Source organism: Odontesthes bonariensis, chromosome 9, assembly GCF_027942865.1.
Source record: "Odontesthes bonariensis isolate fOdoBon6 chromosome 9, fOdoBon6.hap1, whole genome shotgun sequence".
Classification (NCBI taxonomy): Eukaryota; Metazoa; Chordata; class Actinopteri; order Atheriniformes; family Atherinopsidae; genus Odontesthes; species Odontesthes bonariensis.
The window spans coordinates 23,942,288-23,968,272 of record NC_134514.1 but is presented as its reverse complement, the minus strand read 5'-3'; the positions used below and the strand labels follow the sequence as shown (position 1 = coordinate 23,968,272).

At 39.1% G+C, this 25,985-nt stretch overlaps 1 protein-coding gene across 1 annotated transcript in view; it reads left to right on the top strand.

The window, feature by feature from the left end:
• zbbx (zinc finger, B-box domain containing) overlaps positions 1-19,843 on the top strand; it is a 38,260-nt gene extending 18,417 nt beyond the window's left edge. The window contains exons 4-12 of the mRNA XM_075474245.1: positions 734-944; positions 3,419-3,578; positions 7,426-7,526; positions 10,532-10,653; positions 11,336-11,394; positions 13,857-14,065; positions 14,748-15,569; positions 18,308-18,519; positions 19,751-19,843. Coding sequence (XP_075330360.1) covers positions 734-944; positions 3,419-3,578; positions 7,426-7,526; positions 10,532-10,653; positions 11,336-11,394; positions 13,857-14,065; positions 14,748-15,569; positions 18,308-18,519; positions 19,751-19,843 — 1,989 coding nt within the window. The remainder of the gene's footprint in view (positions 1-733; positions 945-3,418; positions 3,579-7,425; positions 7,527-10,531; positions 10,654-11,335; positions 11,395-13,856; positions 14,066-14,747; positions 15,570-18,307; positions 18,520-19,750) is intronic.
• The last annotated feature ends 6,142 nt before the right edge of the window (positions 19,844-25,985 follow it).

Below are 25,985 nucleotides of genomic sequence, written 5' to 3'. Positions count from 1 at the left end.
ACTGCTAAAGAAGTGTGCAATGTATTAAGTGTTTGGCAAAAGATAGATGGAAAGTGCCTCTTGATAGAAATGTTGAAAAATTGGTTCACTTTAGTATTTGCTATGACTCTGTAAGTGTATTGAACTCAACCGATTGTCCATTTATGTTATGGAGGGCTCTTGTTGTGTGGCAATAATGTATAGTTTCAGCTGCATTTTTACATCTTTATTGTTTTGTCAATTTATTCCCTGATGACAGTATTTGAGATGATATGTAAAACAACATCTATACAGTTTTTTTTGTAGACATATTGTATGGAATAGACATTTTTTTATAAGAGTTCATGACCGTGGATAAAATTTCATTCCAATTTCAGTTCACATGCTGTGACAATATAGTTGGAAAGATATCGGGCAAGTTTCTACGTGCTGTGAATTCTTCCTTTTCACCCCGTGAGTCAATTGACAAGACTTCAAACGGACCCTAACTGCTGCTGTATCTACAGGCAGGCTTGTGAACTGCATGTACCACTGGTCAGAAATTATTAATCTGTGCTATCTCTGTGGATCTGATTTTATACCGACAGAGGAATCTGTATACGTTAACATCAGAAAAGCAAGACTTGTGGGTGCTGTGTATGATTCATAGTTGTCCTTACCTTTAGGAATGAGACTGAGTGGGAGAGGTTCTCAGTCTTGCATGACATTTTGGCCATCAATGACTTCATTTCATTAGATATTCTTTTTGTTGTAGGTGGTTGTAATGAGTCACGAAGAGGATGAAAAAGTGGGAATAACTGAAGATCATAAGGGAGGATTGCCCTCCACACTTCTTACAGGACAGTACAGTGAAGAGGGGTCGGCAAGATATTTCCAGGAGGCTCTGAGAGAGTGGAGAGGAGAGGGGAGTCATGAAGAAGAGCAGCCCATGATTTTTCAGGCAATGTGGACACCTCTCAGATCAGGTGAACTTCAAAGACATTGTTGCAGGCACACAAATCTCATGTTTATCCCAGTGTTGCATCTCCACTTTTAGTATCGACCCTCTGTGTTTGGAAACTGAAGAGACAAATTTCAGGTTTCTTTAAAAGACAGATGTTTTTACATTCTAGCTTGAGATTTCAGCTGCGAGACGGTTTGAAGCCTCCTTTATCGTATTCTCATTTCAAGCTGAACAGGTTACTTATACATGTGGTAAATAATACACCGACATAAGAGCACAAATAACATGATGGTATCCCCCACGTATGAGAACCTCTTGGTGATGTGGCATGGAGCGGCCCTTTCCTTATTTCAGCATGTAATGCTTGTTTATGTTTGTGTTTTTTAGGTCACTGAACATTCAGCGCCCCAGCAGGATTGCTGTTGAAAACTTTGTCATTGTTATGGCAGTACGAGTCACTTCTGAAGTGTTTTGGTGGCTGTAGTGTATTTTGCACTAAAGGTTAACTGAAAGCACACTATGTTAGATGTTTTGCAACAGAGGACATGGTATTCGGACACAGTCTTGAAATAATTGTTAAAGTTGTAAATGCGCTCCGGCAAAGAGAGGATGTGTTTTTTGTTGATCTTATTTACTCTACCAGTAATGAAACATGTTGAGTTGTAGATGGCCCACTATATGTTAAGTCTAATACTCAAATTATTTAGATATGGCTGTCAGGTGACTATTTAAGGGCTGAACATAGTTTTCTGTACGCTCATGTATTGTGTTTTGCTGTCAGTTGAGGGCAGTCATTTAGATATGTGGAACAAGCTATGAGCTGCCCTAAGTTGTATTATTGCTGCCGTTGGTCCTTCAGCTGTAATCTGCTGTGGAAAAGACAGAAATCCAAATAAACAAAGTTTTGTAGTGAAGGGAAACTAAGTGTTGAGATAATGACGATGATAGTGTAAAAGACAGTGAAATTGTTCAGTGCAGCTGTTGACATTGTGTTGAAATCTATTGTTGACGACCCCTCCCACCTCGAGATGGTTTGAGATAACTTTCAACAAATCAGCATTCGATCAATGCATACTGTTATCTCCACAGCCTATGTTGTTAGCTTTTTGGAGGATTGTACATTTTTCCATCTGCTTAGAAAAAGAACGTAGCGCTCTCATCCACTGCAGATGGAGACCACTGTGAAGAATGTAGAGTTGATTTCACAAATTGGTAGCTTTAGATGCCGTGTTATATTTCTGCATGCTCTGAGGCTAAGTCTTTTGTCTGCTCAGACCTTGAATTCTGACTTCAGGACAGTGTTTTTACGATCAAACTGCTCAATTCAATCTTTACTCTTCATACCCATAGGCTAAACCTATCTGTCCACTGTGTTAAGGGGAGTTTAAAGAATGTAACACATCTTTTATTATCCTATATTAGCCTAAATGTTGTGGTGTGATTAAATTCCTTCTGGTAAGGCTAATGTTCCCTCTCATTTTTACATTCTCAAACCCCCCCCCCCCCCTCGATTAGAGCTGTCTGTTTATAGTCAAATAAAACAAATCTAAGCAGGCAACAATAGCAATCGGCAGAGCTACCAGGAGATCATTGCTTACAACACTGCGCTCCCATCCCAGCATGCAACATACCTTCAAATTCAAAACAAAACTGCTCTGACGAGGAAAAAACTAAAAATGATATGCGTTTCTTTTACACCTCTGCCCATGGTGTACTTGTTTCTCCCCAATTTTCACTTTTTCCACAGCTTTCCTGCTTTCCCTTCTGCTCTCTCTGGTCTGATCAGTTAGGGCCTTATGGAAAATGCTTACCTCTGCAGTCAGGGGGATAATACATGGCTGCTGCATATTAGGATAATGAGAGTGGAGTGTTTAGGGGGGGTGCTCCACACCCCTGCATTATTTGCCTAAGCTGTGTCTATGTTTTTATGTAAAAAGTCCATTATATTGGGCCATTTTCTACACGTTAAGTGTGTGTGTCCAGGTTCATGTAAATGTTTATTGGTGGCACTATTATACCTGGGTGTCTGTTGAAGTGTCTCAGTGTTTGTGCTTTTTTTTTTTTTTTTAACTTTCTATTGTTTCGGCTCCACTGCTCCACACTCCACACACTTTGCTACTCTCTATTCGCTCTACTGCAAATTGCTGCTAGCCCCTCCAGCCCTAATTATTTTTGTCAAGCCAGTGGCACCCAGGCCCAATTTAAAGTGGCCACTGAGTGCCACCGAAATGCCTTGAAAATAATCCTAAAATGTCTTTGACTTATTTCTATCTTTCTTTTTGTCTCACGCTCCTGTCTGTTTGTGTTTTGCATTTCGACGCGATGACGTGGTGTTTTCTCACGCCTTGAAGTTAGGTGTGTTGAGAAGCTGGCAGGCTATGTTTTCTCTGCATCTTTTTCTTCTATTGTCCGACTCTATCTTTCTTCAAGGCTATGTTTTCCTTTTCTCATCCTAACTGTTTTGTGTGTGATCTGCCCCTCACCTCATTCTTCTAGTATCAGTGTCAGCTATGGCGACCCAGGCTGACCTCCCTCCAGACAGAGAAGCTGAAGGACAAAGGAGCAGAGGGGCAGACGAGAGAATAGCTGTTAAGGTGGAGTTCAAAGAAAACAACCTTACCTATCTGGACAGATTGCTTCTCAAGAAGCACCGCAGGTAGACGCAACCATGTGCATGCACGGCATATAACTCGTTTTCGAACATGCATTGCAGCTATGATAGATGTTTTCTACACATTTTCCACAGAATGTTTATAATATGCAAATGAGTCAATTCATGCACAGAGCAGGTGATTCGTGGCAAGTGGATTTGCGCTAATGATATTTGTGACTTGGAACTTTTGTTTGCCTGTGTATTGCTCACTGTTTCGTCAATGTTGATATGTGAAAATTCACTAAATCCACACTTAAAATGTAATTTTTATGTGCCACGGCATAGTGGCAGCAAGTTGCAGTAGCTGCAATCATATTGTCAGTTCTTGTTGCTTTTTTAAATTAAGTTTAATTTGTATTTTGTTTATGTTTTTCTTCAAGTTTGCCTGGTTGTTTTTTTTTTTACAATTTTGTGTACATGTACCCATGAACATCAGGATACTCTATAGCTACATTAGAATAGATGTGTTTCCGATCAAAATTTGGTTACCAAGTAACAACTTGTTGAGGTCCTTTCTACAACAAGGTACAAGGATATAACCACACATGCACGCACCTCTCACAACAAGTCCTCCTTTTAGAAACATTCACCTCATCTTCATCTTTTTCGTGCCGCTTCTATTAGTGGGACACAAATATACTCTCCTGTACACACACACACACACACACACACACACACGCACACACACACACACACACACACACACACACACACGTGTCTTTCCTGTCTCTCCATAGTCAGCCCACACAAGTCACTAGTGTACAAAGCAATTTCTTTCCACTTATTGTGAAGTACACTGCCTGCAGGTTTGGCTTCAGCATTATTACAACCTTTATTTAAGCAGCTCCTTTTGGGGCTGAGTATTCCACTGGAGAGCAGGTCAGGAGAAGGGAGAGAAGAGTGCCGTTTTAGGCCCTCTGACTGCCTGAGCTGGAATGCTCAAAGTCCCCAGCTGGAGCAGCCTTTAACTGTGGAATAGACCAGAGAGCCAATCTGGAGTGCAATAAGCCTGCAGCGGTGATGGTGGCAGAGCTTAATGGAGAAACAGAGAGACTTGTTGGCTGGCAGGAAGAAAGAAAGAGAGGTTGAATTTTAACAAGGTGCAATAATAATGGGGAACAGAGTGGGAGAAGGAGGGAGCGTGGACCAGAAGGGAGCTTTAAAGTATTTGCTAAAAGCGCTAAGCTATATTAGAGTCATAAACTCCATCACCCTGGTAGATTTGTGAACGTCCTGCAGATTATAAAAAGCAAGCCTCTGACCAGAGCAGCATCAGTCTGATATCCTGCTATTGGTATTGGGGTTAGTGGATCTTCGTCCTTCCATTAAGAGTCAGATTTAACATACATGTGATCAAGGCACTGAAGCCTGAAATAAAAGTCTGCACAGTTAGTCCTGGGAAGTGAACTGGCCTCTACCAGTATTTATAAAAGATTTTATTCTGCCAGTGTGCTAAATCTAACGTTCCAGTATATTTTTTATATTGGTAATTCTAATATTTTTACCTAAAACGGTGCTCTCATCACCTTAGCGCATGACATTTATATTTTCAAATGTTGAAAGGCCTCGTTCTTAAAGTCTTTAATGTTTATGTTTCTACAGTAAGTTTCCCACCATAGTTTCTTCTTTCACACACTTGAAAGCAGTATTAGGTAATGTCAGCTTTAAAAGTTATTAATTAGATTACAGGATTGCCATTAAAAAGTAGTTAGTTACATTATTATGCTTATTTCTGTCAAAAGTAACTTGTTAATGTACTTCTGTGTTTTCAAATAGAAAATCATCCCTTTGCAATTCATTTTTGTAGTTTGGTTACCTTTGAATGTGCATTGCTGCTCTACCTAAATACATAGCCTATTCTGTTGTTTACATGCCGAACCCCTGCAAGCTCATTACTGGAGTGGCAGATGCAATACCTCCTTTAGAGAACTTAATTACTGATTGCATATACACATAAACAAAAAAAGTGCATGGGGCTCAATGTGTATACAGTAGTTTAACAAGTTCTAAGGATTTTATCAATGGTCTCACACAAAGATGATGACTCCACATCACATAACCGGCAACATATTAATTAATTTTCCTCGGAGCAGCAGCTTGAGCTGAGTTGAAAGTTGGTAATTGTTATTTTGGGACTGTAGCTCTGGAAAAATCCTGTTGAGCTGTGGTTAGCTTGCAGGTGCTTCTGCAAATCTGAATTAATTTCTTCACTGCTGACAGACACTTATTATTACCAAGGTACGATATTTCAGCATGACTGCTCTTGTCATTTTCACCGACAACTTCAGAATAATGTGAGAGCTTCCACTATGTAGGCGTTGTCCTCTCTGCTGTCTCGCTGGCTGGGTAAGCTCCACATGCACACTCATGTGTGCAGCACCAATTGCCTGTTGAGCAGAAGAGACGTAGTGAGTTGGTGATTTGCTTTTTCTGACTTTCTTTTTTTGTTAATTTTGTGGCAACAGAACACACTACGGTAAAATGTCAACAGCAGCGGGCTGCCTATTTGAGAGAGTAACTCATAACTTGAAATGCCTAACTAATTGTTACCGCAGAAAAAAGTGCTCAAACCATTTCTTTGTAATTGCTTTATCCCCTTCATGGAAGGGGCAGATGGCACAGGGGTATTCACTTGGTTTCAGTCTGAAATTGTGCCACTAGATGTCACTAAATCCAACCCATTACTCTTTTAAGACCTAAATATGACTTCATGTGTTTTTCTTTTTCCTTTTTTGTCATTCAAGAAAAACCCTTTATTTCAATATCAACTAATCTTGAGGCACCATATAAGTCTAGTACTGACATACTGAAGAACATTAGCCAAAACACAAATAGCTCAAAATGGCTTCTTGATAATGTCTTCATGATAATGTTGCTTATTAGCAAGAGAATAAGGTCAGAAACATTTGTGTGTCATATTTTTCAGCTTTTAAAGGGATCATTTTCTGAACTATGTATACAGTAGATTCCTGGATGCATCTGTGCAGCTGTTTGAACATCAACAAAAAAGACCATACGATTGTTTCCTTCTTGCTTATTAGTCATCGTCAGTGCTTTCACCCTGTTTTTCGAGTGAATCTGTAGATCCACACATTGTGCTTTATATGTTTGTTTTTTTCTGGCGAAGAACTGTGTTCTGAAGCAAAGGCTGGTGTGACTGAGTCTGGAGCAGCTAATTTGACCCATGCCACAGAGTTACACAGAGCTAAAGTTTAGTTTTAAGTGCACAAATGGAAGCTTGAAAAGATGTCGGAATACCTCTACTGGATAGAATGACTTTTGTAAGGCAATTTTAGCTCAAATATTACATGTGATTGAGTTAACCTCAGGGCAAATCTGGCAACAAAAATTGTTACATTGAAGGACTCATCCTTCTTGCTGTTTTTGCTTTATTGCCGGTGCATAGAACAAAAAGCGGTAAACCGGTATCTTTACTTTTAGATTAGATGTAGTACCTTCTTTCTATTGTATTAAAATCCTCTGCTCTCTTGTGCAACTTTTTTGTGAGTTTTGACAATCAAATAGTTTCTATAACATCTCTTTAATATCATAAATAATTAAAATGTATCTCCAAATGTAGGTAAAAGGGAAAAAAACCCACTGAGACCAAAAGAGTGATGCATACTTTTATTGCTCCATTTACGTGAATACCAACAGGTTGGTCAAAGGCGGCCTTAGTGTGTACCGTTAAGATGTAGCTGCCACAGAGTCAACTAAAATGTGAACAGTCCATCCAAGTATCAGAAAAAGGGGATAATAGGATAGAAAAAGATGAAAATATAACGGAAATTGTATCATTTTTATGGGATCTGGATTTATTTACTGATATAAAATAATTTTTCTATTACAGAACACCGGTCAAAAATGATCGTTCATCAGTGGGTGTTGGACCAGATTTAAAATCTCTACCTGGTACAGAAACCGAAGAGGAGATTGCAAGCAACCTAACCGGTAATACACACATATATGCGCACAACCACACACACACACACACAGAGGTGCATCTACACTGTTGTCCATGTACATCTTGACACTAAAACAGCATTGATATTTTGAGGAACTGTATTCTTTTGTTGTGCACCCTATAAAACAGGCTTTCAAAGCAAACAAACTGAAGTCAAGACAGAGTAGTCTGACAGATGACCCGCACAAGCACACACACACACACAGATATACAAACGCATAACTGCAAAATCTCTGTCTCTCAGCGGGTCAGATGTGTCAGTGCGCGCCCATCCATCCGAGGCAGTTTGATGGGTAATCACTGGCTGTGATTGTGTGGGCAGAGGGCTGTTAAAGGTGGCTCAAGCCTGACAGGGTAAAGAATGGAGGAGGTGGGGTTTGGCTTGTAGTCAGGGCTCACTGTCTGGGGTTCATCAGTCAGTGGAGTGTTCTGACTTTCTGCCCCCCAGCCGTTAACGAAAGGAGATGGGTAGACCGGGGTTATCTCTCTGCTTCCAAACCTCTGGACCCTGGGGTTGTCAACTGCCTTTCATTGCAACAGTCAAGACTGACTCTGATCCTGACCTTGATATGATCTGCAAGCTCTTGGTTCCCCGCTCCCCTCTAGCGGTCTGTCTTAAATAATTACTCCCACCAAATCTTTGTGGTTCAAAATAATTCCTTGTGCTCATGGCTGTACTGTTTAATAATAACAGTCACAGAGTTGTAGGAGTAATGAATTTTTATTAAAATCTTGTGATAAATTGAGTCATTTTGTCGTAGATAGATAGATGGATACTTTATTGATTCCAAAGGAAATTCAAGCATCCAGTAGCAAGGCCTAATAAAGCCATAAAAATGTTTATACAATTATAAACAATTTAAAAAACAATTAAAAAATATAAAGTGACCGTACAGATATTAAGGAAATACAGAAGTGCCATCACTTAGAGCTGTTGTACAGCCTGATGGCCAGAGGGACAAAATAGTTTTCTAGTCTGTTGGTGGAGCAGGATTGAGACAGCAGTCTGCCACTGAACACGCTCCTCTGCCTGATGAAGGTGTTGTGCAGAGGGTGGTTTTGTCCAGTATGGACTGCAATTTGTCCACTTAACAATATGTCTGCATCTCTACATTCTGCCCGTCCACATTCTGGTTGATTCATTAAACATCTTGCGACCAGTATGACCCAGAACAAGAATTCCCGTTTTGAAGTATGACCAGATGAACTCCAGTTTATTTCTTTGTTTGTTGCCAGACAAACACGCACAAGCAACAGTAAAACAAAACCGACTCAAATGATCTTTTTGTAGTGCTGATTTAAGATTGAACAAGACAATATATTTTCTGCCAGATGTTGCTTTTTTACAATGCTCAAAGTTCTGTCCTGTACCGCAGAGAATTACATCACCAGCTCCAAGCAGCTGAGTCCAGGATTTCACTAGCTCTAGTCTTTCTGCTCGAAAATACTCATCTTATATGAACAATGCAAATTCAAACTTCCATTGACAGCATCGATCGTGAAGCCGGCTTGCAACAGTCTTTGTGATATTGATATTAGATGTAATTTAATAAACACTAGAACTGAAACTGACTGACTGGTGTTTACTATATATTGTAAGAGAAAAAGGCCTCGATGTAAATAAAGCTCCCAAGCTCACTTACATTTCTGTCTAAGTTGCATGAAGTCCTTTCCTGCAGCTCTTAAAAGCACCAGGCCTTTGTAAAAAAAAAAATCTGATATTGACAATATATTTTTTATTTCTCTGCTTAGAATGTAATAATTGATACTTCTCGCTTGTTGTTATATGCAAATATGGGGAAAGCAGCAGTGTCTTTGGGAAATGCAGAGCACTTAAGCATTTGATAACCTATTCCTACCACCTGCTTGAAACTTTTCTTCTAATGCATGGCAGTTACAACAGGTTGCAGTTTCTCCTCCTCTCCCGTCTTTGAATAAGAAAGTGTGGGACATGAGCGTGCACATGAATAATAAAAGCTGTTTACCTGCATCATGTGGGGAGCACCCCCTTGTTTTGAATTATCATTTTCTTGTGCTGTCAGAATCATGTGGTGATATGATAGAACAATGTGGAGAAGTGTGTGTGTGTGTGCGCAGTTGTACAGACAGATGACTTGTAGTGATAAAGCAACCGAAGAGGGAAATTTAGAGATAGATCTTTGTAATATTTGTATTACTCTGACAAATAGATATGCGTTTATGCCCCTATGAAAGTAAAAAGATGCATGTCATGGCATACTTTCACAAATACTGATATCCATCCAGATCACTTCACTTGAAGTTACAGTAACGTGATGTTAACATAGTCCCGGATCGCAAAGATCAAAGGGAACCAGCAGTGATGTGATCGTCTTCACTGAACAGACCACCATGGGCCCCTGCTGTGTCGGCAACAGCTTTCAGCTTAATCAATATCATACATTTATACAGATCTATGTGTGCTGCTCACCATGATGCCACAATCTGATGCCTGAAAGAGGAGGGTTTACGAAATGAAAGCCACGTGCATTTCCATCTTTCACAGTCAGTAGAAAACTAACAAAAAGAACTGGAGACAAACCAGCAAAGTGCTGTATTGTGCTGTACAAACGTTTAGGTCATTAAAGTTAAATTGAAACGGTGTTTTCTTTGTGTCCTTTTAACGTAGTCTACGTGGAATAAAGGAGATTCGATGAATTTAGGGTTTCTTTATTGTTATATACATGTGGGTGAATGAGAAACACTTGCAGAACCAAGGCAGGGTTAAAAGAGGTGCTACGTAAGTGCAAACCATTTTCATTATGGGCTTAGAAAACAGCTACTTCACCATTAAATAGCAATGTACTTATGTTAATGTTCTACATTAAAATGTATTCTTATTTCACTCTGTATGTTCCTCTTGAAGTCTCTTTGAAAAAAAGATAATTAGTAGATAAAGTGAATCGGGGGGGGGGACATCTACTTATATGTGGCAAGGCTTTTTCCTCTTGTCTTGATTTGTGTCTATTTTCAGCTGAGGAAGAGAGTTTTCGTCGCTACTGTGCGTCACTGTTTGCTGTTCCGGTCAGCAAGAGCAGGACCGAGCCACAGACTACCACACCCGAATCATGCCTAGTCGTAGAAGTCTTGGATGAGGTGAGACAGACGGAAGCATTTAGAAAATAAGAATTGGAAAACAAAAAGAAAAAAGCATTTTCACTGCATGAATGCACATTTATTTAATGCCATCGGAGGAGTACAAATCACACAGACGGACTTCCTACAGCACACATGTAAGGATGGGAATTGACTAGATTTTATTGATACCAATGTCATTATCCCTGCTCCTTATCAGTCTCCTTTATCGATATCCCTATCATTTCTTGGCTCAGTTTTCTATTAGAAAACCAGTAAACTACACAGGTTTTCAGCCTGAGCACAACTGCTGCTTACTAACTAACATTCCAAAGGAAATAAACTCTGGGTTGAGTTTCTTTGTCAGCTCTCAACGAATAATGTGATGCCAATATTAAACTGATTAGAATACTAATCAACAAACAACTTGACAATTCTAAATTGCATTAGCCCCCATCGCAGAAACATCATATTGTTATCAGACTTGAAAGCCTGATGTGTATGTTGTTGATTTACAAAGCACATTTGCTAGCACCCACCAGCATCGATAGAGAAATTGATAAGTTCAGAGCAACACGATTCTGATGATTCGGACAATTTGTAACCAGTTCTTAGTTCCCATCCCTACACACACAAGGTATCACATCATGAGCAAGTTCTCCCTCACTCATTTAACAGCATTGATCTTGTTTATGCTCCCCAGACGTGCAGAGACATAGAGACAATCTGTGCTCCTGAACAGAAGACTGCAAGCGACAGAGAGTAAGGCTGATTAAAAACAAATGTTCACCAAGATCCATCAGCAGAGGTTGTAAAAGTACACACTTTACTCAAATAGAAGTATACTTACCTTTGTAAAAGAAAAGAGCTTGACAAAATTAGAAGTATTGATTAAACTTCTTTTTCTCAGTAAAGGTGAAAAAATATGGGTTTTGAAATGTATTTTAAGTATTAAAGTAAAAAACCAAAAACTTTTTCAAAGAACAATTCTGCCAGCCGTTTCTGTGCAAAGTTTAGATAAATAGCATTCATAGAGAAAAGTTTGTACAGCTGACAGCTTCAAGGGAACGAGTCAGGCAGCACATGAGGAATAACCTGCTCCATCTTCAGCGTTGTCCATGTCACCACGACAGCGCTTCCTGTGTTACAGAAATTTGACTCTCCTTTTTGTCTGGTTAATTATGGGATGTTGTGCGATGAGGATCATCATTTCTAAATGTTGCTGTCCTTATCATGTAAACTGAAATTAATCTTTGTGTAGTAAAAGGTGCACACTTATGCAAACTCAAATAGAAATAAACACAATGAAGAATAACATCCAATCCTCAACAACACGGTAAGATCGTAAGTCTTTAGGAATAAATAAGTTAACTGATGCTGTTACTACATTTGGTCTCCTGTGTTGTGGCTAAGATGTGGTGGGAATATTGCTAAATATCACTGCATTTATCTTAAGTTGCTGTTGCTTGTGTTGGCTGTTAGTATACAGGGATTCCCCACGTCGTTTCATCTGGTGAATGTTCAGGTCTATCATGCTACTGCTGTACCCCAACTGCTTTCACTTGCTTTCAGACCAAATGTGACGACCGCTGTGCTCTGAAACCCATTCATTTCAGTAGCTTGTGCTGTGAAATTATAGTTTGTCGCTGCATCAAAGGCCGTGCACACTCAACATGGCAGACAGCTCAGGGAGCTCACGATGTGCAGCATTCAAAGCTCAACTGCAGCATGCAGTGATGAATACTTGCACAGGCGGTAAACGGGAGGCATTCATCCAGGCGCAGAAGGCAGCAATGCAGGAAAAGCTGTTTTGCGTGTGTGAACTCTGACAGAACTTTGTATTGTTCTCTCCTATTAACATTTGACTGCTGTCTGAGAGAACAACACAGTTCTGCAGTGTGTTGCAAGCAGATTTGGACATTCAGGACACTCTTTTTTTTTCATTTCTTTTTTTTTTATCCGGGAAAGTGATAGTGCTTTGTTTATTTTTTGGGATGGATACATTTTCCAAGTTGGCAACATGTACAATGGATACAAACCAGGACCTCCCTGCCTGCTAATAACAAAATGACCAGCTTGAAGTTTTGATACTCAAACTGTTTTGCTCTGTCATCAGAGACCAGTACTCTGAACCCAGCTACAGGCACAGTGCATGATGTATTTTGTCTGAAAGGGCCATTTGATGCAATGAATGTCACACTCCACCTTTCTACCCATTCATGTCTGTGTGTTGTGTGACCCGAGAAGTGATCTGTGCTGCGCCAAACTGGGCTCAGTGCAAGATTGGACATGCCATCCATTCACTGTTCTTCAGAGTTTGCTTTGACGTTGACATAATCTAGGTTAACTTTTGGTTAAATTTCTTATGTGCGTGTGTGTTGTTTGAAGTGCAGCTATTTGGGTTAAAATGTCGTGGGTAACAGCAACAACATAAAAAAAACTTCACTTTCAGCCTTTACCTGATATATACCTCCCACAAAAGTCCCAGGTTTAACTTAAACAACTGTTTTACATCAGCAGACGGAACAAGGTTTTCACCTACAGACAGCAGAATTCTACAGAAAATACAGAAAACTGATTTACAAAACAACATAATGACGTCATCTACTGAATCCCCACGTATACCGAAAGAATTTGAACAATAACTAAAAAGAAAAGACAATGAGGTGTTTTTGATTCTAAGCACTTGTAAGGCAACATTTCATTGCTATTGTATACATACAGAGCACGAGTGTTCTAAACAAATAGTATATAAACTCATTACCCTGGTTTCAGTATTGGTTTCTACTGGTAGGCAAATTTACAGATAAATAATAAAGGCTAAGTACGCAAGGTTTTGCTGAAAGGTTTAGCTTATGAGATCTATGAGAGAAAAACCCAGCAGCTGCTAATCAATGAGATGGAAAGCAGGTGTCCACTTGATTGAATTCACTTTATGTTGCTTTGAGACAAAAGAGAAGCCGATTCAAATCATCGGTTCACATTCCTGTGTGCATCTTGACTCATTAATAGTAATGTTTTTAAAGTAGTCAGGTGTTTTGGATAAACTGCACTACAGTGCAAGTATGAATTAACATGTCTTTTTTTTCAATATTAAAAGTAGCATTGGTGATAATGTTCTCAGTCTTTCACTGATTTGATGCCGATTTTAATTTTCACAGTCATACTTGGCCATTAACAGGTGCTGATGAGCTCACTCTCAAAGTGCTGTATTTTCCACACAGGACAAGGTCTGTTCAGCAGATCTGTGGGAGAGAGTTAACACTGGCATCCAAAACAGCTGTGGGCAGTAGTATGTCCTCGAGAGCAGTCCAGTCAACAGCTAGTACATCACAACCAGCCACACAGTCTGGCAGACCAGTACAGTCCAAATCAGCCAAGAAGCTCCATTCATCTAAGTGTCAGACTTCACAGCCAGAACACTCAGTCAAAGGTAAGCTGCGTGCTACAAAAAGATAAGTGAAAGTAGAGTGCTTTCTGTTGTGATTTTTGGACAGAAAGCGCGTATAATGTTGATTGGTTTGAGCTTTTTTTCTAAGTCATTTGGAGAGTAAAGTTTGATTTTTAATTTATATTTTTTATATGCAAAACTCATATCCCGTTTTATTTATTTTTTGTTGTTAATTGCATTCAAATTGAGAAATTAACCCCATGCATGTGCTACTATGCCCTTGGAATATTGATTTGACTGTTTTGCCATGTAAGCATGGCATCTGTCATGATGCAGTTGATCACGAGGAAAAGATGGATGATGGTGATTTGTTTGTTATGTGAAGTGACAGTGTGCTGTCACACTGCAGATTTGCCAAAACTCTAAATTATGTAACATGCTTAATTTAAAGCCTATAAAAAAGCTAGCTGAAAGAAAAATGTATTTGATATCAAAATAAATCTTATCAGATGAATACTAAGAAGCTTTGATTCAGTGTGGTACCCCATTAATTCAGTGACTGTGGCCTCAAGGATTTAGATCGGGTAAATCGGGCCTGTAGCGGGCAGTCTAAAGTTGTAAAATGATTGCTATTTCTAATGATCCTTTGTGAAAAAAAAATGGTTTTAATAACAAATCAAGCCTTATACTTAAGATTATTTGCATATCTGTCTCTTTTGCACAGTATTCTCTTCTAAAAGTAAGGCATCAACTTATCCCACTGCTGAGAATCTTGCAACTTCAAAGGAATCCGTCAAGATAACAACCTCATCTATGTCCATCAGCTCTCCCTCTATCAACAAGTCAAGGGCTATCGGTGGAGCGCCGCAATATCCGTCCCCATTACCATATTCACAGTCTGAGATCCCCAAATCTTCTCACTCCCCTCTTTTGCCTGATGTTTCAGCTTTAGATGGTTACATGTCAGCAAACCCACAAGAAGATCCTTCCCGCTCTCCATCTGTATCCTTTTCCCTTAGGTCTACCTTCACAGTTTCACTATCAAGCTCTACTGAGTCAACCTTATTACCCAAGGTTTACCACTCAGCCCGGTTACAAAAAGACTCAGACTCACCTGTCATGTCAGAACAACCCCAGTCCCCTCAGTTATTAGGAGAACCAATATTTTCTCAGAAGCTTTTTGGAGCATCAAGCGGGAATCTGATGTCCCCACAGCAATCCCAACCTTCCACATGTGCCTCAGAGTTTCTTCTATCAGAAAATCAACTCATGCACACTTTGTCATCTGCCAGACAACATCCTCCACCAAGATCCCTGGAACCAGTTCTGTCACAAATCAGCCCTGTGCCATGCGGGGTGTCTGCATATTCCTGCTATACGTCAGCTTTAAAATATGAAGATGCCCCAGTTTTTATGTCCTCTACCCCAATATCCGACGACCAGAAATCAACTCGGTCACATCGAGATATACATTGTATCTCATCCAGTGTCATAAATTTCATCCAGAATCCAGTGAAACCTGACAACAATGACGAGCTATCAACAGGTAAAAGAAATGTAATAATATATTATGTGTGCCTGTGTGTTCGTATGTGTGTGTGCATCAGTTCAGATATGTTTATGTATTAGATAAGAACATCAGTAAGACTGATCATGTTTACTTGCTTTGACTATAAAGTGGTTGTTCTATTTATAGGTAATGGCTTTGATGTAAACAGTTTGTTATGTTAACAAAATTCTAGGAAGTGGAAGTGAAGGCATAGGAACACATAATGACAGTTAACTCCAAACCGGCAAAGACTGAAACATCTACTGTATACAAGCTGTTAGTGAAAATCGTTAATAGGCTTCAGGTTTAGTCTTAAGGGGGCTTGCCTTTTGGAGTTTAAGTGTGGCTATTTGCCTCACTATAAACTCTCAATTGCTCTGTGATGGTATTGAGAGTTTGGCTTAAACTCCAGATCTGTGTACTCACTTGGCAGCAATGACGTTAATTAGATTACATGCCATTCCTGCTCCTTGTCACCAAGAATATAAAACCAAGCTCTTAACTGTAATGTAATTAACAACCTGGACAAATTACAATTTTTATTTTTTTTTTCCCCATTCTCATTATTCAAACACCCAGTGCCAATTTACACTGCACATCATGAGCTAAGATCATGTGCTCTCAGGCCACAAATCTTGGAATTGTCAAAGTAGGGCTTTGGCATAAGTTTACCCACTGGCAAGGTGGAAATTAGAATGTGTAAGTGCTGTGCATGAGAATTAGTCTCCAAGCAGCCAGTTTAATAAGGGTTAGAAATATTCTTTTAAGCTAATAATGATAATAGAGTTACTGTACTATAGATAAATCTGTCATCAATTAACTGAATCTTGCAGCTAAAATCTGGTTGAATGGAAAAGATGCTATATGCTTGATATGCCCATCTACCAAAACATCCATAGTTTACACTGTTACCATTGTCTCACATAAAATACCTTAATTGTAAAGTCTATTTTCCCCAAATAAATCAGATACTAAAAAAACACAATCGGATTCCCAGAAATTGGACAGTAATTTCTGGGTAAAGAGATTTTGATTACAAAATAAGAAGAGGAGGGGGAAAAAAGCAGTTTAACAAATAACAACAACAAAAAAAAAAAGATAGTGCTGTTTGTAGATTAAAAAAAAAACGCTTTGTCATGCTACAATTTAAACACAATTCCCAGTTTATATTAATAAACGGTTTGTGGTTCTCAGAGTAATGGCTTCCTTTCATTCCCCTGGGCTGTCAAAGCCAATTTAGACCCAACTATAAAATGCGTTCTTTCTCTATTTATTAAAATCGATTAAAGTTCCGTTTGAAGTGAATACCTGACATAACACTATAACAGACAGGAAAGTAATTACATTGTAAAGAATGACCCTGAATTTATTTAGTGTTGACACACATACACATTATCTGACTTTCATCTTTTTTTTTTTTCTTTTTATATACCTGCAGCCATGTGCTGTGGCAAGAAAAATAAACTTTGCAAAATTTAGAGCGTTATGACCAGCTCCAAAAAGGCTGGACAGTTTGGGAAAAACATAACGTTTGCTTGAGGATATTTCTACCAAATGACACGTGACCTCTTATTTTTCCAAGAGCTTCCACGCTGTACGTTTCCCCACCAAAACTGAACATTTACTTAGTTAATTAACGAGTTTATATTTTCTGTGTCTTGGATAATTGGATATTATGCTTGTCTATACTTTTGACTTAGATGAAGATCAAAGGCTTATTCGCTATGTTCAGTCTGATCCTGGTAAGAAGACTTCAGATGGCACTATAAGGTCATAACTAAGATTTTTTCTTGTAAGATCCATTCCAAAAGCCTGCAACAGCGGCTGTCGTGCCCATTTTAATCGAAATGGCCTCCGATACATCAAAAGAAATAGTTTTTCTAGCCAACTGAAAAAATATTCTTATGATGTAATCAGAGTAATAATTATTCTGTTGATATCATAAATCTGCATATTGTACCAGTTGAGACATTAATCTAATCACTCTTTAGTAATAACAGCCTTTGGAGCCAGTACACAGCCAAATGTTTTTTATGTTCAACAGTATTATGGGATGGGCGTGTTCCAGTTGTTTCTCTTTGTTTGTGCGTACATGTTTTATAGATATGTGTTTATAGGTTGTAGTGTGCCGAGTGTGTTTAATCTTCATAAGACTATGGAAATATTTTACAACTTTTAGGTAGTAAAACGTAGCACATTGAACATAACTTTTGTAAGCTGTTGACAGTTTAAAAAAAAAAAGGCATATTCTTTCACAACATTTCCAAATCTCGCCCCCTACCTTATCTTGGCTCCACTTACTTCACTCGGTCACCTGTGTTTCTCTGTTCATCCATCATATCTGTGCCGTTCTTCATAATTTCCATCCTTCACTGCCACTGCTTTTGACAGCTCTTTGACCAGTGAGACGACTGAATGCCAACCTTATCAGCTTATTAGAGCTTTGCAGTGTCAGGGACACTCACATCATGTTAGACGGTTTTTCTTGGATGTTAGAGATGAAAATGCTGCTCCATTGGTTCAAAGCGTGATAAGCAAGGAGAGGTAGTGTGTTTTTACTGCTCACCTTGAAAGTCCCTCACTTTTTGAGCCGCACAAATAGTTTTATTTTGGAAAATAATCACGCATTTTGAAGAGGAACTTTTGTTCAACCTAAAGTCATAGCTTAAAGTAAACGTTTAATTGTCCTAAAATGGGTATCTATGTGTGTGTGTCTGTGTGTTTGTTTCACAAAGACAGTGGAGAGGAAATGTCCAGTGATAGCCTGGGTCTGACTCCACATGAAGGAGACTCTTCCGGTGACGAAGCACAGATTCAAGGACATTTATGGAGTGAAAAATGCAATCCTGCATTGTCTCGTCTGGACGATTCCTTTGGCCCTGCAGAGGCAGAAACTGAGCAAGATTTGCAGACTAATGAGCCAGAACAGCATTCAGAATCAGCCATGGTAACATATTTCCACATTCCTATGTGTGTAAGGTTCTTAGCTAGACAGTTGTAATACCCCTGTGAAGCTCAGCTATCTTGTACTAAAGGAACATTATGCATGCAATGGGCTGTATGTGTTGCCATTTCGATGAGTGGGAATCGATAGAAAAGAGATTTTGTTTAAAAGCAGAGGAACATGAGCCAAATAAATTGAATCCAGAATATAGTGTTATTTTCAATCTTTCTTCTCGTGCGTCCTTTTGAGAATGTAAAGTGCATTATGTGTAAGTTTTTGATGCAGAGGCATCACTAATCCAATTACAGTGACAGTACCTCATGTCTAGAAAACAGACTTTCTTGTATAAGCTCATTGATTTGATAAAACTAGTCCTCTTACAAAGGTATTACTTTGATGAAAAACACGTCATATTAAACCATTTATAAAATAATTAAGTAATGCTGACACTCAGATTTGTCTTAGTAATATGTCAAGGGAGGTAGTAAAATGAACACAGGTTTTAGAAGTTCATCACACAAGACATAATCACTGCATAGAGGAATTCAGGGACTTACAGCTTGGGTTTTTATTTGTTGTTGAGCTGATCTATTACATGTAATATTAACTGATTTAAATCATTCATCTATACCTCAGAGATACTGTATATTAATCTGTGGTGTCAAAGGTGCAAGAAACAGTGAATTAAAAAGGAACTGCCTGAATAGTATTAAATGCTCTATCAGCCATTTAATGGTCTGAACCCTTTATAGTGTGACAGAGGAATGAAAAAGAGAAATAAGGGGTTAGTTCTTTATTAAAAATCTGGAACAAAATGATGTTCATGATTGTCAGGATGGTGGTTATCTGGGGCCTCTGGACCTGAATCGAACTGCTCCCGGAATGATTAGATACAGCTTTTTTTTTTTTTCATGTCTTTAGATCACAGCTCTGCTCATCTTTTCTCCTCTGAGAGTTTATGTACTTTCTCTCCCTCTTTCATTTGATCCATCTTTTTGTGTCTCTTTCTATCCCGTTTCCTGTGCCCTTTCTACTTTTTGTGTTACCTTTACACGGCAAGTAAGATATCTAGTGAACTGCTGTATTCTGCTTGTAGTGAGATATTGGCTTGCAGAAAGAAATATCTTTTTTTTCCTGATGCAGCATCACTGGTCTTTTGCTCCTTCTTTGTTTATCTGTCACCCTTTCTTCCTCTTGCTTTTCCCCATCCTTGCTTCTTCCTTGCTCTGAGCAGTGCTATTCCCACATGCCTCTCTCGCCTATATTCTCCCAGCCCATCTGCAGTGTGTTGCAAGGCAAGCATGCTAATGTATCAGATCGTATCTAAACTAAGCAGAGCTTTCTTACTTCACTTTTGTATCACAGGAGGACACTTGCATGGAGGGACCAGCTAACACACCACACCATTGTGAGATGCTCTCACCAGCTCCAGGGGTTAATTAAAAATCAATTCATCAAGTGGAAACAAAAGAAACAAGGGGCGAGGAAAATATTCCCCTGTAAAAGACAGTATCATTTAAAGGCATTTATACACTTTAGTCCTTAAAAATAGGAAATGAATACACTTACTTGACTTCATAAAAGTTCAAATGACTTTAAACTTCATGTTACCCTGTGAACTGATTGTGTTGCAGTGAAAATGAAAATAAGTTTTGAGATCAGGCTTGTTTTTCTCAATTCGATTTTATTCACTGTGTTTTCACGTTGATGTTTTTCACTCCTGATACACCTTTCCCCACTGTGCCCTCATCACCTCCCTCCATCATCTCTTTATTTGCTATTTTCCTTCCTTGCCACATCCCTTTGTGTATCATCTCTCTGTCTCGTCCCAACATGACCTGTTTTTCTCACCTCTTTCATTTTTTATTCCACCATCTTCCTCCCATCCCTCCTTCTACTCTGTCCCTCCATCTGTTTCCATATCCCCTTTGGTGATGCACAAACAGAGTGCTGGGCCTGGATCAGAGCGGTTCTGTGATCTGGATGGGTTATTGCCTCTAGGTTTGGACACTGATACTGGTCACCTCAGCTCATCAGAACATGTAAGCCGTGAACAGCTTCCCACATGTCAGTCTTCATTGAATGACTCGGACCCAACAGGTTGGTTAAAGAGGGAAACTCTTTCGATATGTATGGGTGTGTGCTTGAATATTTATGCTTTAGTTTTGTTGAGTTTTGTCAACCTGGGCCATGTTCTCCTATAAGCTACATCAGAATGTGTCACTGATGTTTTTGTGCTTCAAGAGATTAGATTGTGAAGATTACCTCTGCGTCCAACTTTAGTCTGAAAATACTTTCCAATTTGCAAGACCTATTCATATCACAATGACATCATAATAGGATTTTGAACAAATATGTAAAAATGTAGAGCTTACATGAGACATGAAAATGAGTTTTAAACCCAGAGGAGCGGTAGCTGCTTGGTGGAGAAAAACAACAAAAAAAACAAGAGATGAGGGGGGGGCAACACGGACAATTTACTATCTGTGGGGCCGATGGGAGCTTTTCTCTCTGATGTGCTTTTTATGATGTGTGTAGATGTGTGTTTCTGTGTCTTAACGTTCTTCCAAACCATCATCCTTCTTTATGACTGTATTTAGTTCCTAAATTCTCTGTAAAACACACACACAGACCGAGACAGACTGACAAGCTTCCCCGATCCCCAAACACTCCAATACAAATTTCATCAAAAAGGGCTCACTCACAGACAACACTTCCAGTTTTGCCTTGATTTTTGTTTACAGGAAACCGGAGGTAATAATGCCTGTCTTCTGCATATAGATCACAAAGTGGCCTTCTATTTAACTTTCGAAAGGAGTCCTTTTAGGTTGAATATATGGTCCATGAAAACACGGTCCAGTGTGTGACTTGTTTGTTTTTCAGGCAGTGCCCATTTTTCAGCGGCTCTGTATATGTTATAGTGTCGACTGAAATGCTGATATTCATTCGTTGTGCTTAGGCCAGATGTTAAATTAGCCATCAAAACAACAGTAAAACTACAATCACCACCTTGCCTTTTTATGTATCCACAAAGTGGTCAAGTTGCAGTCTCCACCCATCTCTTCTTCTGCTCCAGAGTTATGGAGGTCAATGATGGAAAGATTTTATCCTCACAGACGTATGAAATTGTTGCGACACAAATTCTTGAGTTGTGGACAAAAGTGTTTTTGTGAGGTCAGTGTGACCTCATACTACCGAATCCTAATCTGTTTATTCAAGTTGACATTTTAGCCAAATTTAAGGAAATTCCTTCCAGACATTGCCGGGATTTTGTGTTCACATGACTGGAACGGATGAACGTACACGTGGACAAATAATGCATAATGCACATATAAATGTTAACACCTCCGGCAGTGGCCCTGGCTAGTGTGGAGGCACGACTACACAAGTTATAAGTCATAAAGGATAAAACAAACAACAACAGGTTCAAAGCTGTAATGAATGAGAAAGCAGCGTTCAAGGTTAACAAATGAAATACAAACAGTAGATGGAAGACATGATTTATGGCAACACGGGCAATTTAAAGGATAAGACCGGTTTTTTGACATTGGGCCCTTGATTTCACATTATAACATGATGTTCTACTCACCCCTGCTTGTTGTTGGTCATTTGGAGCTGTTCCGAAGATATTCGCGAGGCGTCTGGCTGCTCTCTTGAGATTTTCGGCCATGAAACGGTTTCCTATGGGCAAGCTTATACAGGCACAAACTATGCTGTTTATAATTTATTAATTACTGTACACTAGCACTGATAACGTGGAGGTGCGTCGCTTACTTAAAAAAATCCGGGTTACTAATTTTGAATTTTAGCCGAATGAATAAATAGGCAGCAGGTCTGTGGGCTGTCTGTGGCAGTAGCACGACGAGGACGTCAGTAACACCCACTTTACGACAAAAAAATCAAAATTACAGTAACCCGGATTTTTTTAAGTAAGCGACGCACCTCCACGTTATCAGTGCTAATGTACAGTAATTAATAAATTATAAACAGCATAGTTTGTGCCTGTATAAGCTTGCCCATAGGAAACCGTTTCATGGCCGAATATCTCAAGAGAGCAGCCAGACGCCTCTCGAATATCTTCGGAACAGCTCCAAATGTTCAACAACAAGCAGGGGTGAGTAGAACATCATGTTATAATGTGAAATCAAGGGCCCAATGTCAAAAAACCGGTCTTATCCTTTAAGGTTTCACATAAAATTATAGATGACAAATACCCTCAAAAAGTAAAAAAAAGAACATACAAGGCAGGTGACAAGCATGTGGGTATGACGGCTTTTGGAGAAATGATTGAGTCACTGAGCTGGAGAGCTCATGTTATGAATACTTTACCAAAGTTTTCCTCCTTAGAACAACTGTCTGCTTTAATCCTGCTTCATTTTAGTCCGTCTACAACATTTCTCTATTAAATGAATGCAATACATTGGATGGGTGATCCATTTAAAATCTGACATACTGAAAAGGGCAGAATCCATTTTTATGTTTTTGCAGAAAAGGAAACAACAGAGTGAGGTAGTATCACTCACTGTCCAGAAAATGCAAGGAAAATGATATTGTTACTTAGACATAAAGTATTATGCTATCATTATTATTATTATTCTTTATATTACTGGTATTTCGGTTTAATTTATATAGCTCTTCTTATCATCCATCACTAACCTTTGCCCACATGGGAATGCTTAGACATTCAATTTCAAGGTTTTGGATTTATTTCCCTCCCTTTTTCTTTCATTGTGAGGTCTCACCTTTTCTTTACCGACATATACTGTTGTCACAGGTGGGGTTTTAAAAATGTTTCTGTGGCTGTTGAAGCTGGTGTTTATGTTGGTGTTATATCTCCAAAACGACCCATTTAGACATGTCCGTTTTCTTAATGGAGGCTTGTCCTGACACCGTGGTTTATCCAACTTAGTGGGACTTAATCCACTTTTTTCTCTTGTCTGAGGCTGTTCAGTAACATTTCGAGCAGTTGTTACTGTTAAACACGAATTCCAAACAAAACGACCCATTAACCTTTTCCTTCAAGAACAGTTAAAGCCCAGCATTTTGGTTTTGTTGTCATGTGTATATGAATGAATGAGCTTGACCGACAGAGACTCCCACAAGGACACGCTACCTCACCGTGGAGTCAGCCACTCTAAATCCTGTACTGTCTCTGTCACCATCATTAAAGCTCCAAAGATAAGCACAGAGAAAGGTTACAGACAAGGAATATCACCTTGACAACACTCCATACACAATTGTTTCTTTGGTCTGCTCTACTTTTCTCTTTTTCTAAGTAAAATCATGTTGGTTGTTTTTTTTATGTCTCCATCACTATTCTTTCAACCTTTCTTTTTATTGTACTCCCTGTCTCATCGTTGGTCAGAATATGAGCTTATTAGTGTGCAGTTATGTCACATTGTGCGTGCAGTCCAACAAAAAAAAAAAAAAGCAATGGAGGTACCCAAGAGACAGCTAACATGGAGGGTGTGAGAGAAGATACAGGAAGCTGTATTAAATAACTAGCAATAAATGGAATGCTGATGAAAAATAGGCAAAAAGAGAGCTATTACAGAAAAAAAAGCAATGCGAACAAAAGATGCACAGTGTTACCAAGAAATGTTATAATGTATATTTATAATTTGGCTGGTTGACAGTCCACATCTTTTCCTCTTTTTCAGCCTTTTTTGACGAGATAGGAGATTTTCCATCCAGTCAATAGCAGTAATTAACTGTCTGACCACAGGAGAGAAAGAAGAAAACAGCATTAATTGCTTTGCAGCTGTCAGGATCGGCTGAACAGGATTGTTTAGCAATACTAGTTTGGTACAGAGCTGCTGCTAACTGAGGAAATAAATGATTGTATCCATGTAATTACTAAATTTTCTTAAATTAATCTATTTGACCAGGTTAGTATTTTCAGTCTAAACTAGGAATTTTCAATGTATTGATGAGATGTGTCCTCTACATTTCTGTGACCTTTGCTTCTCCTGATAGCATTTGTGAGTAATTAGTCAATGCACTGTTAGCATGGACCAGTGTTTTAAATCACCTTAGAGACCACGGCTTTGCTTGCTTTTATGGAGCCACAGTTTCAATCTAAAGCCTTGTTTTATGGAGGTGTTGTGAACTGTGATTATATGTTGTTATTACTGCATTGACTGTTGACATTTATAGTAGTTTTCTAAGCAAAAACCTTTAAAGAAAGTACTTCTTTTTTTAATTGAATTGCTTTAATAGATTAATGAATAACCTTGAACGAGAATAACATTGTGTTTCATCTCAGCTTAGCATTCTGTGTGCATTCATATGCAGTCATAGCCAAAAAGTCTTCCCTTGTGTTTGAGCCACTACAAAAGACACAAACTGTTGGAGCTTGATAGCAAAGCAAATGAATTGCTACTTCCACTTACTGGCTATGCATTTAACCAGTAGTAGCATGACATTGCTTCCTCTGTGTCTTTGGATTTCATTTATCCTGGTATTCCAACTACTTTTGAAAGCATGTAAAGCACAATAGAGCAATGTGGAAGTGGAAAAGGTGATGGCATGCTTTTGAAACACAATGTTCTCGCACTGTTCTCTGCAAACTGTTTACAGTATTTGCCTTGAATTTAGTGTTTCCAGGCCTTTGCAGTCTTCAACAGAAATAAGTACACCTCTGTGTGATAATACTTAAAAAATCCAAGTGGTGTATCCCAATGTTCCATTGTTTACAAGTAGATAATATCTCAACCACAAAAGAAAATACTATATTTACATCACATGCTCCAAAGTAGAAATTCCCTTCAACATAAGTGAAGTGATGCACAAGTGCCTCTCAGACTTGCCACTGGGGTCATCAGTGGGAATCTGGGTTTCTGAGACAGTCACAGCAGTGCAAAGGACACTGCATGGACTGCATCCAGGGGGGGAAAAAGAAAGAGGAAGAAAAAAAGCAACCACTTGTTCCCTGGCACAAAATTGCCAAATACACCAGATGAATACTGAGAGCTACTATCTGGTCAAGCATGTTGGCTGACTGGTCTCCAGTTACTTTGTGGGTGTTTTAAAATAGAAAAGTAACAATCCTGCAAAGAACAGCAAATAAAAGCTTTTGTGAACATCACAAGATTTTTGCAACCCCGATATCCTCTGTGCTGTGGAGGAACGAGTCAGTCATTGGAAATAAAAGTGGACCTGCATTGTGTTAAAAAATGTGTCTGTGTTTTTGCCCGTGTTGTTGATATAGTGAATCTAATCTTAGAAGTAATGCAGTCATTGTCAGGTGAAAAAAATCCGAATAATTTGACTTTATGATTTTTGTTTGCCCCTCTCCTTTTTTAGTGTCACAGAGTTGTGGTCCAAGCAGCAGCCTCAGAAGTGGCACGAAGGAGCACCTGGTTTTCAGAACGATGAAGGACAGCCACACGCAGCCACTGGGAGTTCATCTTCATTCCACCAGGAGAGAAGAAATATCAGGAACATCTGGTAAATACCTGCGCACGCGC